The following is a 17,864-nucleotide window of genomic DNA, read 5'->3' as shown; positions in this document are numbered from 1 at the left end:
TGTCTACAACTGTTAACAGCCTGTATAGTATCCTTCTAGACTTTACTTATATACAAATGTACATACTTTATAAAAACATAAATGCAATGATACTATAGATATTATTTACCACTTATTTTTTTCACTTAATAGAAGTCAAGACACTGTTCAATGCCTATAAATATGGATTGGCCATATTCTTTTTAATAGCTATCTAATATTCCATTATAAAAATAATGTGGCTTCCCTGGTGGCGCAGTGGTTGAGAATCTGCCTGCCAATGCAGGGGACACGGATTCGAGCCCTGGTCTGGGAAGATCCCACATGCCACGGAGCAGCTACTGAGCCCGTGAGCCACAACTACTGAGCCTGCGCGTCTGGAGCCGTGCTCCGCAATGGGAGAGGCCGTGACAGTGAGAGGCCCGTGCACCGCGATGAAGAGTGGCCCCCCTCGCCGCAACTAGAGAAAGCCCTCGCACAGAAACGAAGACCCAACACAACCAAAAATAAGTAAATTAATTTAAAAAAATAAAAATAAAAATAATGATTTCCTCAATCTTCTTTTTTTAGGCATTTATGTTATTCCTGTTATTTTTTAAAATTACAAATAATATTTAGTAGGTATCTTTGTATTTACATGTTTACACAAGTGTACAAGCATACTGAACAATGAATTCCTAGCTCAAATTGTTTGACATATTGGTGGGGAATACAAAACACAGAAAATAAGACATGTTGAAATTCATTACAGAAATTAACCTCATCCTGAAGCTCTGAGTATAAAATGGAATTGGAATGGTATTTTTGCCTGCCTGAGAGGAAAATACTCTTGATGTCCTGATCAAAAGTGCTATCTTTGTCCTCTCTGCCCCTTATAGCTCGTACCAAACTTGAGTATTTTTCACATTCTATCTCATACTATAGTTATGTATGTAATACATTATTCTATTTCTTTAGCTGACTGAAATCTACATGGTGGCAGGGACCATGCCTCTGTACCTATTTAACCTTCGGCTCTAACCAGAGATGAAACAAGGTGAACACTGAGAAACATTTTCTCAACTGACTGAACGTATAAGTATACGTTAAGAAATACAGTGACGTAAGTAATTACAAACAGCTCATTAGGGCTAGTTCTATTTATAAAAAAAAAAAAAAAAAAAACCTTCAAACTAACAATAAATATTTGACCAAATTAAACAAATTGACTTTAAAACATTGAGAGTAGGTTTCCAAAACACTGAAAACCAGATCTATCATCTTTACCAAGTGTAGTACTTCTGATGGAAGGCACTAAACAAGGAGATCTGAGGTCTATACTTCTCTTTACCCCCATCCACCACAGGCTGAACAACACAAGAGTTCCAGCATATTGTATGTCAGAGTTATATCCTTTATGACTTACTAAATAGACAGGACAATTTCTAGAGTAATAAAGTCATTCAATATTAACACCTAATGATGCCTCTGTTCTTTTCCCAGTTGCTTCTCTGTTGAGACACGGATAAGGGGCATTCATTTCTTGAAATGCTTTACTGAGTATCAATTAAGGGCCAGACATGGTAACAGGCAATGGAAACATAAAATAAGTAACAAATGGCCCTAGAGCATGCAGCCTAGAGAGGGAGACAGACAACTGATTATTTCAATAAGTTAAAGTCTGAGTAGAGACTTCAACACTTGTGCTCAATTTGCTCCATCTCTGTTCCCACACATTAAATGGCTTTCTCCAAATTCCTCCATACCTAACCAAATCCTATCTCAAAGCTCAGCTGCCATTTCTCCTTCACTGGTAGTCTTCCCAGGCAACACAGCCCAAGGAGCTTTCCTCATTCTGGACACATGGTTAAGAGCAACAGCCCTGTGTTCAGCAGGGAAATAGGCTGTTACATAACCTCACTAAGACTCATTTTTTCCACGGTAAAATTGGGATAATAAACGTACCTACAGTTAAATGTTTGTGAAAATCAAATGAAATAATGAATATAAAGCCCTTAGCATAGTGCTGGCACATTCTGAGCCCTCCACAAATGGTAGGTAGTATCTATACCACTCATTTAACAATCTATGAATGCTCTCTTGTAAAATCCCTCTGGTTACTGATATTTTTAAACTGTTGCAACTTTTTGTTTCCATCTCTTGTACCTTTATAGCTCAATAAGTAGATGTGGATTATATATCTGTAGTACTGAAAGAAACCTGTAAAATCAGTAGCTTTCAAAATTTTTTGGCCACAACCCACAGTAATAAATATATAATACACTATACACAAAAACATACGTATAACTGAAACAAAGGTCATGATCGTTCACCCTTATTACTTCCAAATTCACTCTAATAATGTTAGTCTCGTTCAACAAATCAAACCAAACGAAACCACACCCAAACTGGTCAAGACCTACTAAACTGATTTCATAACACTTCAGTCATAACTGAAAACTTGGAAAATTCTCTATAAACACTTATAAATGAACATATAGATGAAATATTATGAGACACTCCAGACAAACAAAAACAAACAAAAAACAAAACACAAAGTGAAAAGGACTTGGATATTTGTCTGTTAAATTTTGACTGTTTTTTTTTTTTAAACCACACTTTTTTTTAAAGTCTTTATTGAATTTGTTACAATATTGCTTCTGTTTTATTATGTTTTGGTTTTTTGGCTGCAAGGCATATGGGATCTTAGCTCCCCCACCAAGGAGCGAACCTGTACCCCGTGCATTGGAAGGCAAAGTCTTAACCACTGGACTGCCAGCAAAGTCCCTAAATCACACTTCTAAATCATTACTGAACTGTTAAATGCCAACTTTTCTCCTGCCATTCACAAATTAGGGACCTATTGTTATATGTTGACAGAAATTTGACAACATTTTATTAACTAGGATCTCTGGAAGTAACCTACCTTCCCTTAGAAAACAAGCTATGCCAACTAAGCTCTTCAGGAATCTGTCCAAAATATAAGCACTCACATGCATTCATAAAATTTCTTGCTCTAAAAGCTTCTACTTCATCCTTGGCTTAAAAAATAAAACTGTCATATAGAGAACAAAGTAGTGGTTACCAGTGGGGAAAGGGAAGGGGAAAGGGCAACATAGGGGTAGGGGATTAAGAGGTACAAAATATTATTTATAAAATAAGCTACAAGGACATATTGTACAACACAGGGAATATAGCCAATATTTTATAATAACTATAAATGGAGCACAACCTTTAAAAATTGTGAATCATTATCTTGTACACCTGTAACATATATCATACATCAACTATTCTTCAATTAAAAAAATAAAAGAAAAAGGAAAAAAGAAAATTGTCAGCATCAACAGACAAAAGGATAAAGAAGATGTAGTACATATATACAATGGAATATTACTCAGCCATAAAAAGGAATGAAATTGGGTCATTTGTAGAGACGTGGATGGACCTAGAGTCTAGAGTGAAGTAAGCCAGAAAGAGAAAAACAAATATCGTATATTAACACATATATGTGGAACCTAGAAAAATGGTACAGATGAACCACTTTGCAGGGCAGAAATACAGGCACAGATGTAGAGAACAAATGTATGGACACCAACGGGGGAAAGTGGTGGGGGGGTGGGGGGTGGGTTGAATTGGGAGATTGGGATTGACATATATACACTAATATGTATAAAATGGATAACTAATAAGAACCTGCTGTATAAAAAATAAATTAAATTAAATTTTTTTAAAAAGAAAAAGAAAATCGTCAGAAAATGAAATGAAACACCCACACTTAATAGTTCAAAGATTACTAACACATTCTATATAGACTGCCTACCATTAGAAGATTATAAAGCATTTTTTGAAATGGAAACAAAGAAAACAACAGCAAAGATCAATAAAACTAAAAGCTGGTTCTTTGAGAAGATAAACAAAATTGATAAACCATTAGCCAGACACATCAAGAGGAAGGGGACTCAAATAAATAAAATTAGAAATGAAAAATGAGAAGTTACAACAGACACCGCAGAAATACAAAGCATCCTAAGAGACTACTACAAGCAACTCTATGCCAATAAAATGGACAACCTGGAAGAAATGGACAAATTCTTAGAAAGGTATAAACTTCCAAGACTGAACCAGGAAGAAACAGAAAATATGAACACACCAATCACAAGTAACGTAATTGAAACTGTGATTAAAAATCTTCCAACAAACAAAAGTCCAGGACCAGATGGCTTCACAGGTGAATTCTATCAAACATTTAGAGAAGAGCTAACACCCATCCTTCTCAAACTCTTCCAAAAATTGCAGAGGAAAGAACACTCCCAAACTCATTCTATGAGGCCACCATCACCCTGATACCAAAACCAGACAAAGATACTACAAAAAAAGAAAATTACAGACCAATATCACTGATGAATATAGATGCAAAATCCTCAACAAAATACTGGCAAAGAGAATCCAACAACACATTAAAAGGATCATACACCATGATCAAGTGGGATTTATCCCAGGGATGCAAGGATTCTTCAATATACGCAAATCAATCAATGTGATACACCATATTAACAAATTGAAGAAGAAAAACCATATGATCATCTCAATAGATGCAGAAAAAGCTTTTGACAAAATTCAACACCCATTTATGATAAAAACTCTCCAGAAAGTGGGCATAGAGGGAAACTACCTCAACATAATAAAGCCCATATACGACAAACCCACAGCAAACATCATTCTCAATGGTGAAAAACTGAAACCATTTCCTCTAAGATCAGGAGCAAGACAAGGATGTCCACTCTCACCACTATGATTCAACACAGTTTTGGAAGTCCAAACCACGGCAATCAGAGAAGAAAAAGAAATAAAAGGAATACAAATTGGAAAAGAAGAAGTAAAACTGTCACTGTTTGCAGATGACATGATACTATACAAAGAGAATCCTAAAGATGCCACCAGAAAACTACTAGAGCTAATCAATAAATTCGGTAAAGTTGCAGGATACAAAATTAATGCACAGAAATCTCTTGCATTCCTATACTCTAATGATGAAAAATCAGAAAGAAACCTACCAAGGGAGACAAAAGACCTGTATGCAGAAAACTATAAGACACTGATGAAAGAAATCAAAGGGGACACAAACAGATGGAGAGATATACCACGTTCTTGGATTGGAAGAACCAATATTGTGAAAATGACTATACTACCCAAAGCAATCTACAGATTCAGTGCAATCCCTATCAAATTACCAATGGCATTTTTTTACAGAACTAGAACAAAAGATCTTAAAATTTGTATGGAGACACAAAAGACCCCGAATAGCCAAAGCAGTCTTGAGGGAAAAAAAAGGAGCTGGAGGAATCAGGCTCTCCAACTTCAGACTATACTACAAAGCTACAGTAATCAAGACAATATGGTACTGGCACAAAAACAGAAATATAAATCAATGGAACAGAACAGAAAGCCCAGAGGTAAATCCACGCACCTAAGGTCAACTAATCTATGACAAAGGAGGCAAGGATATACAATGGAGGAAAGATGGTCTCTTCAATAAGTGGTGTTGGGAAAACTGGACAGCTACATGTAAAAGAATGAAATTAGAACACTCCCTAACACCATACACAAAAATAAACTCAAAATGGATTAGAGACCTAAATGTAAGACTGGACACTATAAAACTCTTAGAGGAAAACACAGAAAGAACACTCTTTGACATAAATCACAGCAAGATCTTTTTTGATCCACCTCCTAGAGTAATGGAAATAAAAACAAAAATACACAAATGGGACCTAATGAAACTTAAAAGCTTTTGCAAAGCAAAGGAAACTACAAACAAGATGAAAAGACAACCCTCAAAATGGGAGAAAATATTTGCAAACAAAGCAACGGAAAAAGGATTCATCTCCAAAATATATAAACAGCTCATGCAGCTCAATATTAAAAAAACAAACAACCCAATTAAAAAATGGGCACAAGACCTAAACAGACATTTCTCCAAAGCAGACATACAGATGGCCAAGAAGCACATGAAAAGCTGCTCAACGTCACTAATTATTAGAGAAATACAAATCAAAACTACAATGCGGTATCACCTCACACCAGTTAGAATGGGCATCGTCAGAAAATCTACAAACAACAAATGCTGGAGAGGGTGTGGAGAAAAGGGAACCCTCTTGCACTGTTGGTGGGAATGTAAATTGATACAGCCACTATGGAGAACAGTATGGAGGTTCCTTAAAAAACTAAAAATAGAATTACCATAGGACCCAGCAATCCCACTACTGGACATATACCCAGAGAAAACCATCATTCAAAAAGACACATGCACCCCAATGTTCATTGCAGCACTATTTACAATAGCCAGGTCATGGAAGCAACCTAAATGCCCATCGACAGACGAATGGATAAAGAAGTTGTGGTACATATATACAATGGAATATTACTCAGCCATAAAAAGGAACGAAATTGGGTCATTTGTAGAGACGTGGCTGGATCTAGAGACTGTCATATGGAGTGAAGTAAGTCAGAAAGAGAAAAACAAACATCATATATTAACGCATATATGTGGAACCTAGAAAAATGGTACAGATGAACCGGTTTGCAGGGCAGAAATAGAGACACAGACGTAGAGAATAAACGTATGGACACCAAGGGGTGAAAGTGTCGGGGGGGTGGGGGGGGGAGGTGGTGTGATGAATTGGGCGATTGGGATTGACATGTATACACTGATGTGTATAAAATGGATAACTAATAAGAACCTGCTGTATAAAAAAATAAATTTAAAAAGTCTATGTGTTTGAAAAAAAAGATTATAAAGCATTTTTAATAATTTTTTAAGCAACCTCCAACTTACTTGAAGTAAAATACTACTCTCAAACCCATTTCACAGCTGCAATGGTGTTAAGTTTTTTCTTAGAAAGGGAAAAAGCCTTTATTACATTTTTTAACTCTAAAATTTAGGGTCTGTGTGTTATGAATAAAGCCAAATTAGCATAAAAAGGTAATGACCACTACCAAAATTTTATGGTTCATCTATCGAAAAATTGTAGTAATGATACTCTAAATTTTTAAACACTAAATATTTAACAATTACAATGACAGATTTATTTTTAAATGAAAATTTCAAACTCCCTGATGCAACCTATATAATCTGCTCTCTTCTCTAATTAACTTTGTTAAACCCCACTCCCCATAACCTCTCTCTTTGGGTTATGAAACACACCATTCTCTTCCTCAAACAAGATGCTCCTTCCCTCTTCTTTGGTTAAATATACACTTTCTTTTGAACCCAGTATTAAAACAGATCTCACCCCAAATTCGTTTTCTCCATTTTGACTGTAAAAGTAACAATTCATCAGAAACTGCATAATGCTTTAGTTTACAAGGAACAAAAAACTTAATTCTAATATTACTGAGTACCTATGAATGTATATACTGCTGCACTAAATGCTGTGGGTGCAGGGAAGGAGAAGTAAATATGGAAGACTCTGACCCCAAGAAAGCTCACAGTAGAGAGAAGACAGGTACACAAAGAATACAAAAGCATGAATAAGGGATCAAGAGAGTGCACTAAAAGGGAAGAAATGCTGAGCGCAGGCCGAATATGGAAGTAGCCAACTTCAGGATTCCAAATGGGAATATTTATAGTATGTGCTGCTTTTAACATTCCAGTGGCCAGTATCAATGAATACAGAGGATTTTTGTTGTTTTTTTGCTTGCTGTTGCTTTTATTACCATGTCTCAGCTTGCTTTTCACACAGTACAAATGAGATTTTGGTCTAAATTCTCTACAAACGTTAGAGGAAACACATATTTGAATTTTATATTAAAAAAAAATGTGGGAGGTGGGGAGGGAGATTCACTAGAAATGAGTCTCACTTAATAGAAAAAAAAAAAGATAACTCCCAGGTTCTACAATGAGAACAACTGGTTTAGAAGTTGTGTATTTATTTACTAATAAATAAGGGTCCCTTAAAAAAGTTAGTGATTTGCCTCTGTTTCACTTCAATTAAGAACACACACTTCAAAGACAATTTGATTTTATAAACACTTCATCAAGAAATTGTTTGTAAGTGATACATTCAGATCTCAAAAGAAAAACACATGGTACTGTTTTACTAACTGTTTTCTAACTGCCTTTCTCGGTGCCTCAATGCAGGGCATTAAAACACACCAGTCAGAGTGAGAATTTTTTTTAAGTAATGCGCTTAGCATTCATATTTCCTTCCCCCAAATTTCTTGATGGAGTTACGTCTTGCTTGCCCTGTCCTAAATGAACAAAAATGTGCACTAAGAGAAAAAGAACACTCTGGAACTTCCCTGGAGGGCGGAATTCTTTCACTGACATATCCCAAGTGACACAAACAGTGCCCATCCCATACAAGGCACTCACAAAATAATTTGTTCAAAGAAGACTCCTGTCTCTACTACTTTGCATCAAGCTATGTATTAACCTATGAACCTCAGTGTCTTCATTTTTAAAATAGAGATAATTCAAGGGAGTCCTTGTTATCCCAGGATTGATTCTATGTCTCCAAAGTTAAGACGGGAAGAAAAAGATGTCATAATATGAAAATATTCATTAATGAGCCATTTCTTTTATCTCTGTCCATGAGGTCTGTTTATAGTGAACCTTAGACGAAACAATGCAAATGAAATGGAAACTCAGGAGTAAAATTACAAATTCTGCAAAGAAACCAACTTCATGAGGTTGATCAAAGTAATATTGTTACTCTTTTAGGTTTGATAATGATATTGGTATTGACTTTTTGTTTATTTCCTTTTCCCTTAAAGATATATAATGGAAACATTTATGAATGAAGAATATGCTTCAAAAAAAAAAAAAATGGTTGAAGGGGGTGGTGGTAGGAGACATCTAATTGGCCATGAGTTTGTAACTGTTGAACATGGGTGATGGGTACACCCAGGTTCATTATATTATTCTTTCCTCTCCTGTATATGTTTGACATTTTCCATAATAAAAAAATATTTAAAGCAAAGAAAAAAAGTTAGAAAACTATTCACATCAGAATCACACATATAGTCAATGACAAATGAGACTCAGGCAGAAATAGCCAGTTAACTAGTAAAGAGAAAACTGACAAGGTGTTTTAAAAGAAAGAGTAAGAGACATCCCTGGAAAATGGGAAGAGCCTCAAATATTTTAAAAAATATGTTTGACATTGCTATGAAAAATCAAACATGTGTATGTGTAGGAGCAGGGGGTATATGAGAACTCTTTGTACTTTTTGCTCAGTTTTGCTCTGAACCTAAAACTACTCTAAAAAATAGTATGTTAGTTAAAAAAAACCAAAAAAACAAACAGAAAAAAGAGTGAAAGATAACTTACTGTGCTGTTATACAACTTTATCAGAAAAATCTGTCTCTCCAAAATCAATCAATTCATGTATTTTGTTTTTTCCTATGGAAAATCAACTTTCTCCCTACAAAATTTTGGGTCCTGTTTTGAGTGTGGCCACTTAAATAACAGAGACAAACCTTTTCTACTACTTTCTCTAACTGGCTCTCACTGATGAATGTGGCAATTTGTCAAGATTTTGAGATTCTTTTACAAATAAAAAGCTTATCTTTATTGTGTACTTCACAATTTCAATACTCAAATATTACTCTATTAAGTACATCATGTTAGTAGACAAGATTAACACTGAGATTTAGTGGTTAGCATTTTCTTCTTTCTTCTCTAACATAGAAATGATATGGATTTGGGCGCTCCTGTGGTCACATATTGCTTTCCACAAGAGGAGGTTAGTGTATTTGATAATGTGTATCTTGACTAAACAAGTTTCCAGTGGTTGCATAATCTAATTAAATACATTATGTGGTTTAATCCAATTCCTATCAAGTAAGGCCACATAATATTCTTAATAATAATTAAACAAGGGAGCTCCAGTTTAATTAGCAAATTAATCATTAGCAAATGATTCCTCAGTATAACACAATCATTTCATTCACAGCAGAGAATATAACATTTTCATTGATACAAAGCATCTAAATTTGCTTCATAATACTCCAAACTCACACACTTCACTAAAATCAAAACTCTGCTTTAAAAAAAAAAAAACACAAAAGAAAGAAATGATCTAATTTTGTGTTTAAGATTTTGCTTTTATGAAACAATTCGCTGCTAAGTTTTAGGTTTGAAAAACCATGCGTAGTCTACACTCCCACTCTCCAAAAGAGGACTCTAAAGCTAAGAGAGGTTAAGCAAGACCAAGATGATAAGAGTGGCAACACCAGGTACAGATAAACTTCTTCTGACTAGACCTCACTGCCTCTCATGAAAGGGCCAGAAGGACAAGGGAGAAAAAGCGAGCTTCAAGATTACCTTTCTTCAACTGCTTTCATTCTCTACATGGGCCATACCAGTTATTTACAGATGCCTTTTACTCAGGGTCCAAGAGCTGTGTCTTAACTGCTGTTTTTCAAAGACCATTTAGTTTGTGCCTCTCTTCTCTAATTTGTTTCCTTGCTTCTTAAAAACTAGTCTCATGATGTATGATGCCACACAATCTCACTTCAACAGGCAGTATTAATACTTTAAGCTCTCTGTACAAGAGAGCTTGTATTATATCACAGGGCCAATTTTTAAAGTACACAGAAATAACCTTTCTTCACAGAGATCTGCTAAACAGACCTGCAAGTCTTGAGATAGATTAAAAGATAATTATAACCATCAAAATGAGATAAAAAGTTAAAAAAAATGGGGGGGGGGGTTTCTTGAGTATCTCCTAAACCAGAACTCTACCCAGTCCTGTGACACCCAGATTAGGGATGTATACTTCTGGTCGGGGATCCAGGCCCAGTGTCTCTGAACAGCATTTACACACTGGTCTTCTTTAGGAATGCACTTAATCTGTGCAACTATTTCCAGTAGTTTATAAACTTATCAAACAGTCCTTGGAGAAAGATACACACTGGCTTATTTGAGGCGCTACAGGATAAAAAAATAAAATCATAAAATGCCAGAGCAGGAGTGTTTCTCAGGAATTATTTAGTCCAACTCCCTCATTTCTCTCACAAGTATACTGAAACACATGATTAAAGTAACTTGCCCACGGTCACAGAGCTAGTGGGAGAAATTAGATTTTATTTTCATTACTACTTTCCATTCCTCTACAAAGTACTAAGTATGATCACTACTAAGGTAACAGAGCTATCATCACATGTTTTGGCATCATTTAGATGTAAACTTGTGCAACACACACAAGGCTTAAAAACAACAAGCACAACTATAAACAGGTCACCTTAGCATGACTTAGGAGAAAAAATACACCCAAGATCACAACATGTCCCACCAAGTTCAAAATGTCTCATAGCGTAATCCCAAGAATCAGCTTGCAGCACTTAACCACAGTTCCAAAATAAAATTCTATCTGATAGCATTTGTTGCTGGTTACTTAGATATAAATGGTTTGACGTTCATAGGTTATAAAGCTGTGTAACTGCAATCTTGCCCTAAACACCAAGGACTGTCTCCACTGTATTTTTAGCTCTTTCTAGGTAAAGATACTTATACCTAAAAGCCAAAAATAATAAACCTCCAGGTGTTAATTTGCCAAGCTTAGTTACAATAAAAATGTCAGAAAACAGTGCTTAACTATGCCTGTGTAGATTCTCCATTAATAAATCCAAACCAGATATGCATTCACACACTAGTTTATTTATATATTGTGCATCTAAAAGGAGCTGTTTGTGTCCCCCAAAATGGTTATTTCCTGAAAAATCTAATCTAAGTGATTAAAATGAGGAATTACCGGAATTGACAAGGTAACTTTATTTTTACTGTGCCCAAGTAACACAAAAACCTAGGAGGCTCACTTGAAAAAATTGTGTGAATTTTAATAATTTATAAAACATTCTTCTGTTTTAACCAAAAGTGGTTCTTCTCCCTGTTGCACTTCTTTTTTCCCCAAGTCTCCTATGGATCCTAACACCACAAACTTCTTCAAGCTCTAATCGAGAGGAGAGCTGTTAACCTTGACATAAATATGGTCACTCTTTGAAAAGGGCAAATTAAGCATTTGGGTTTTGCTCTTTAATTAAAAAGGTAATTAGTGCTACCACCAGCGACAACTGGAGATGAGAAATTTGTCAGAGGCTCCCTAATAATTGGCAGATAAGAATCATCCTGTGAGGAAATGTAGAAAAGGCGACTGCATTACAAAACCCTGAGTCATCACCCAGTTCACTCAGCAGATTTGGGTAAACATTAGATAAGTGATTTATGTCTTGTGTGTTCAGCCACCCATACCGACATGCATGCATATACAATGTTACCAGATTTTATGTATAGCCAACCAAACAAGATACAGCAAAATTCTCTTTTAAAAAAGTTCTTCTGACACAGTGAAGATGCCCATCTAGCAAGTATGTCTCTAACCTTTCCCCCAACTGTACTTTACTCGGTTTCCCCTGATTTCAGTGGCACTGTAGTTTGCAGCCAGTTTATACCAAAAAAAAAAAAAAGGTAACAAAAGAAGAATAGAACAACTGAGACTGATTTAGGTAATCTATATTCATCTGAGCAGCTCAAAAATTAACACAAGCCCGATACTAATAACGCCCAGGACAACTTGACAGCTTCCTTCTCTATTTTCCTTAGTATGGCACATTTCCAAAGGAAATGTCATAAAAGGAGCAACATACACTTTCCCGAGGTTCTAAGACTCAACAGTCTCAACATTAACGTCTAGTACACAGCCCAAGAATGCGCTGAGGGCTGATTTTAAAAGTCTTTTCAATCAAACCCACAAAGACTGAGAAGGCCCAAAAAAGCAGAACCTAGAAGTTCCCTACGGCCTCCTTCCCATTCAGAAAGTTACTAGACGCGAACTGAGGGATAGGAAGAGGCAGGGACCGTAAGGGAAGAAAAAACTGGAGTCAACACCAGGAAAAGTCAAGAGTTGTTCGCCCAAAGACGAATCCTCTCTGCTCCCTCCCGCCACCGGCAAAGGTCCAAGGAGGACCCCTGGGGGACCGCTCCTCTCTTTCCCTGCGGGTCCAGTGCCCTCACGCTCCCCCTGGCCCCGAATGTCGGAAGGCAAGAACCCGAAACCTTGGGGAGAAGCAGCTGCGAAGGACACAGAGGGCTGGTGAGAACCAGGGAGATCCCGTAAGAAAAGTGGCAGGGAGGAAGCTTGAGTGCTTCCCAAGCTTCGGTCGCGACCCTGGGATTACTGCACAGAAACGAGCAGCCCGAGCCGGGGCAGAGTTGAGGGTCCAGCGGTCCGGTGCGGACAAAGAGCCTCCCCCCCCAACCCCCCGCGGACGCCTTCACACCGAGCCTTTGCGTCCGGCCCATCCTGCAGGCCCCGGTACACTTACGTGGAGAGTTTCCTGGTCCAGAAGAGGCCCCCGGGCCACAGCTCTTGGAGCTGCACTGCCCGGCCCAGGTTGCTTTTGATCTGGGCCAGCTGCAAGTCGGACTCTGCGTCCAGCCGCTCGGCGTAGGGCAGCAGCTTGTTGTAGACGATCTCCTTCTGCGGGACGAAGCCTCGCGGGTCCGGACCGGGGCGCCCGCCCGGCTCCAAGGGATCCCCGCCGCCCGCCCTTTCGGCCGGCTCCATGAGACCAGGACACCCCCCCAACCCCCTCCCACCCTAGCCCTCCCCGGCCCCCACCCCTCTCCGGGCTCCGCCTCCTCCGCGTCGTCGTCGCCCTCGGCCCTATCGCTGGGCCCCCTCCCCTGGCCGGCGCGCTGCTGGCCCCGCGCGGTTCCCGGTTCGTTGGCGGCTGCAGCAGCCGCTCCGCCCGCCCCGCACCAGCTCGGCTGGTGACGCTGCAGCCGCCGGGCCTGGAGGTTCCGGACGAGCCTCAAGTCACTTCCGGGGCGGGGCGGGGCGGGGCGACGACGTCGGAGGAGACGGCGACGGCGACAGCGACCCTGGGTGCCGCGCCTTCCTTGCAGTGGGCCGGGCTCGGAGCCCCCACCCCGAGGTCCCACCGGCCGAGCTCGAGGGTGTCCCACCGGAAACGCGAGGCCGAATTCCAAGCTATTGTCCTTCCTTGCGTGGGGTCGCGCGCTCCCTGCGTCTGCCCTCGGGAGCGTGTGGTCGCCGTGGCCTCGGACCAGGCGCTCCACGTAGTCCCCCATGCCAAGTTCATGGAAAAACCTAGGTACTCTGTCCATCCCACTTGTTGCTGATAGATTTTTTACTGTGTCCCCTTTAAGCCCCCGTCTTTCTGGCATTCTCCTGGCCGCCCTCATTCCAAAGAAAGGGATTCAACAAATTCATTCAACAAATATTAATTGAACTACTGTCTGTCAGACACTCCTTTTAGGCCCTTGAGATGGAAAATTTAAGAGCACCTGGTTTCTGCCCTCCTTGGACTTAACAGCCGCATGGAGCTATTGACTAGGGAATAAGCAATTACAAGACAACACTGCTCTTAATTGCTAGATAAGTACAGGATGCTTTGGGAACACCTAAAGAGGACTTCAAACTGGAGGGGTGTCAGGTAGTTTCCTAGAAATGATGCATAAAGTTGAGCTTAAGGATTGCGTGCAAATTTTGTTAGGAAAAGAAGAGAGGGGAAGGTATATTTCAGCTGAGGGAGAGCTCAGGCTGCAAGCATGCACTCTAGGAATTCAAAGTTCAGAATGACTGAAGATTGCAGAGAGGGGAGTGAAGAATTGAGACTGAGAAGGACATGCTAGGAAGTTTTTAGAGCTTTATCTTAAAGGCAACAGGAAGCGGAAAAATTAAGCATAGCAGTGGCATGATATAATTTACACTTCTGAAGAATCACTCTGGCTTTGTGTGGAGAATGGATTAGAATAGACAGAATTGGAAACTGGCAGACCCCTTAAGGAAATGTGACATAATGGTGGGCTGCATGTCAGTTGAAATGATTCGAGAGCTGTTTCAGCAAGAATGGCCTGAGCTTGGTAGTTGATTGGATGTGAAGAGTGAAACAGAGGGAGAAGTCAGGATGATGTCAGATTTCTGGCTTGGGAAACTGACATAGAGAACACAGCAGAAACAGCTATGGAGGCAGAATGCCTAAGGGATGGGAAAATATTTTCATGTATGGATCAGTACGAGGGTCATCTAAAAATGGATATGGATTAGCATATAGGTAGATTGGAGGGAATGAGATATAGAGTATTGTTAAAAGATAAACGGAGGCATATTAAAATTTTTAAGAGTTTATTTGAGAAAAAATTTATTGGAATTGGGCAACACCAAACCAGAAGTGGTTAGGAGCACCAACAGGAGCCAGGGGAAAGACTTAAATAAAGAAGGTGCAGAAGCAAAGAAAGGAAATTATTTAATTGGCTACAGCTTAAAGCCTAGTTAGCTGTTTGTGATTAGTTTTCCTTAGTGTTTAGATTTCATAATCTTGAGGCATTTACACACTTAGACTTTGGTTTGCTTAAGTAGGCCACCAAAGCATTAGAGCCACCTTAGTTCAATGGCCTCCTTGTTTAATTAGTTTAACAGTATGAAAAGAATAGGGCCCTGAACCAAACTCTAAAAGAACTCCATATTTAGGGATGGATAAAGAAAGAGAGAGACCACAAAGAATACTCACAAGAAGCAGTCTGAGAGGTAGGCGTTCTAGAAAAGTGGGCTTTTTACAAAAGAGTTTTCAGATGGAGGAATTGATTAACTATACCAAAGGTGACTGAGCGGTCAAATGAGATAAGACCAGAGAAGGGTTTATTGGAGTTATTGATAAAGCAGATAAGAACAGTTTCAGTGGAGTGTAGGGATGGAAACCAGATTACAGTGACAAAGGATGAGTGGGAAGTAAATAAATAGAGACATTAAAGGTGGACAACATTTTTTGATAGTTTGGGAAGAACAAGAGAAAAATGTTAGCTGAAATGAAAAGAGGAATTTTTGAAGGTGGGATATGTTATTTATTATTTATTTATTTATTTATTTATGGCTGCTTTGGGTCTTCTTTGCTGCGCGCGGGCTTTCTCTAGTTGCGGTGAGCGGGGACTACTCTTCATTGCGGTGCGCGGGCTTCTCATTGTGGTGGCTTCTCTTGTGGAGCACGGGCTCTAGGCGCACGGGCTTCAGTAGTTGTGTGAAGGTGGGATATGTTTAAATATTGATGAGAAGGCACCAGTGGAGAGACAGGTTGAAGATATGTGGATGAAGATGACAGAGAGTGGGAGAGAGTGTGGAGTCATTGGCCCTTAGCAGTAAACCATACTCTCCTTCTGTTGTCAGAGGAGGAAAGCAGGGGGAGAAGAGATGCAAAAGCAGAAAGGTTTGCAGATGAAGTGCCTGGAAGTTGGAGTTCTTTCTGATGGTTTCTTTTTTTTTTTTTTTTTTTCCTGTGAACCAAGAGAATGAGAATGGTGCAAGGACATGGTGGATAGGAGATTTGAGGAGATTGGAGAAGGTTTAGAATAGTCTCAAAATTCAGAAAACTGATTAGAGAAACAGAATGCTTGGCAGTTAAGGCCAGAAGCATGAATTTACCATCATCTGTCTGTACAACTTAGTGACTTTCTCCAGTAATGTTTAGCAGCCCAGGATTGTATGATGTACAGGCTGATATGATAGACTGACAAAGAAGCTAGAGAATGTTATGTATGTTAGTGGTAGTGATGGTAGTGGTTTTAGCTACCATTTCTTGAGCACTTCTCTCAGCCTGTGCTTTATCTACATTATCTCATTGAACAAGTGGAGATCATGGAGTTGAGAGTATTTGAAAGAGAATAGTTAACATCTAAATTGGTTGAAGTCTAAGAAGAGAGAAGAGGGCTGATAGAGAGTAGAGAGGTCAGGGGACTCAGATCCTGATGAGGTACAATAACAACATGAAAGGAGTAGCCTGAGCAAAGGATATGGAAGAACAGGAATGTTTAGATTTAAGATTTCAAAGAAGCAGTTCCAGGTGATCTCAGTTTCCCTGTGAATGGAGGTCCGAACTGGAAAAATCGAAAGAATTGTTGGAGCAAAAGGGATGAAGTCTCTTTCTGTTATTCTATATGAAGTTTAATAGCAAACACTATTCATACCTCTTCAGGGGAGATAGGTGGGAGACCTTAAATTTCTCTGGAAGACCTAGGCTACTCATCATTAGAGGCAGTACCCAAAGTCTGGGGTTAATTTTCTCTTCTCAGACCAACTCCCAAGCATTTTTTAATCTCTTAGTGCTCAGGATACTCTGCCAAAGAATAACAACCCAGTATGCTTTCAGTCAGACCCTGAGGGAGACATTGACTTCTTATCAGACTCCTCTAGGAAACACTATAATCACTTTTCTTGGAAGCCCCAGAAAGTGCAATAGCCCTTCATGGAAAATGTTCTGAAGAGAGAGGTTTCTCCTCAAGCTGGAGGAATTGGCAGAGATAATTATCAATCAAATATTTATGTCATTGATATACTTATTGGCCCACTACTTGATAAACCACTTATTAGTAGTGAACAAAAATGACAGGTTGTTAGTTTCATGCCTTCCCCTGCCTTAGTTTTTTCTGTATATGATGTATTTGGGATGGGGGCAGGGTGGGGTGGGGGAGCAGGGAGGTATATTGACAAGTAGTGAATCTCTGTTGTCAGAGCATAATATTTAGAAGTATTTGAATTATATTAGAATGACAAATATAATCAAATATCTAAACTCCTGTTGTGCTGCAGTTATTGAAGTCACAAGAATATTGGATCTGAGAAATGAGGATTTTTTTCCCCTAGTTCCTATATGATTTTTTTTTTAATAAATTTATTTATTTATTTTTGGCTGCGTTGGGTCTTCGTTGCTGTGCGCGGGCTTTCTCTAGTTGCCGTGAGCGGGGCAGGGGCCTACTCTTCGTTGCGGTGTGTGGGCTTCTCATTGCGGTGGCTTCTCTTGTTGTGGAGCACGGGCTCTAGGCACACAGGCTTCAGTAGTTGTGGCTCGCAGGCTGTAGAGCGCAGGCTCAGTAGTTATGGTGCACGGGC

General features: G+C 39.1%; 1 protein-coding gene across 3 annotated transcripts in view; it reads right to left on the bottom strand.

The window, feature by feature from the left end:
• Window positions 1–13,552, bottom strand: part of PSME4 (proteasome activator subunit 4) — a 97,182-nt gene extending 83,630 nt beyond the window's left edge. For 2 of the 3 annotated variants that reach the window (XM_082357950.1, XM_082357951.1), the window contains exon 1: window positions 13,285–13,551. In XM_082357950.1, the coding sequence (XP_082214076.1) occupies window positions 13,285–13,526 (242 nt within the window). In that variant the 5' untranslated portion in view covers window positions 13,527–13,551. Of the gene's footprint in view, window positions 1–13,284 lie in introns of all 3 variants that reach the window. The other variant, XM_082357952.1, reaches the window with a different exon arrangement.
• Between the last annotated feature and the right edge of the window lie 4,312 nt (window positions 13,553–17,864).

The sequence above is a fragment of the Balaenoptera borealis genome (genome assembly GCF_965194805.1).
Source record: "Balaenoptera borealis genome assembly, chromosome: 15".
Classification (NCBI taxonomy): Eukaryota; Metazoa; Chordata; class Mammalia; order Artiodactyla; family Balaenopteridae; genus Balaenoptera; species Balaenoptera borealis.
This window is presented reverse-complemented; position numbering and strand designations above follow the sequence as displayed.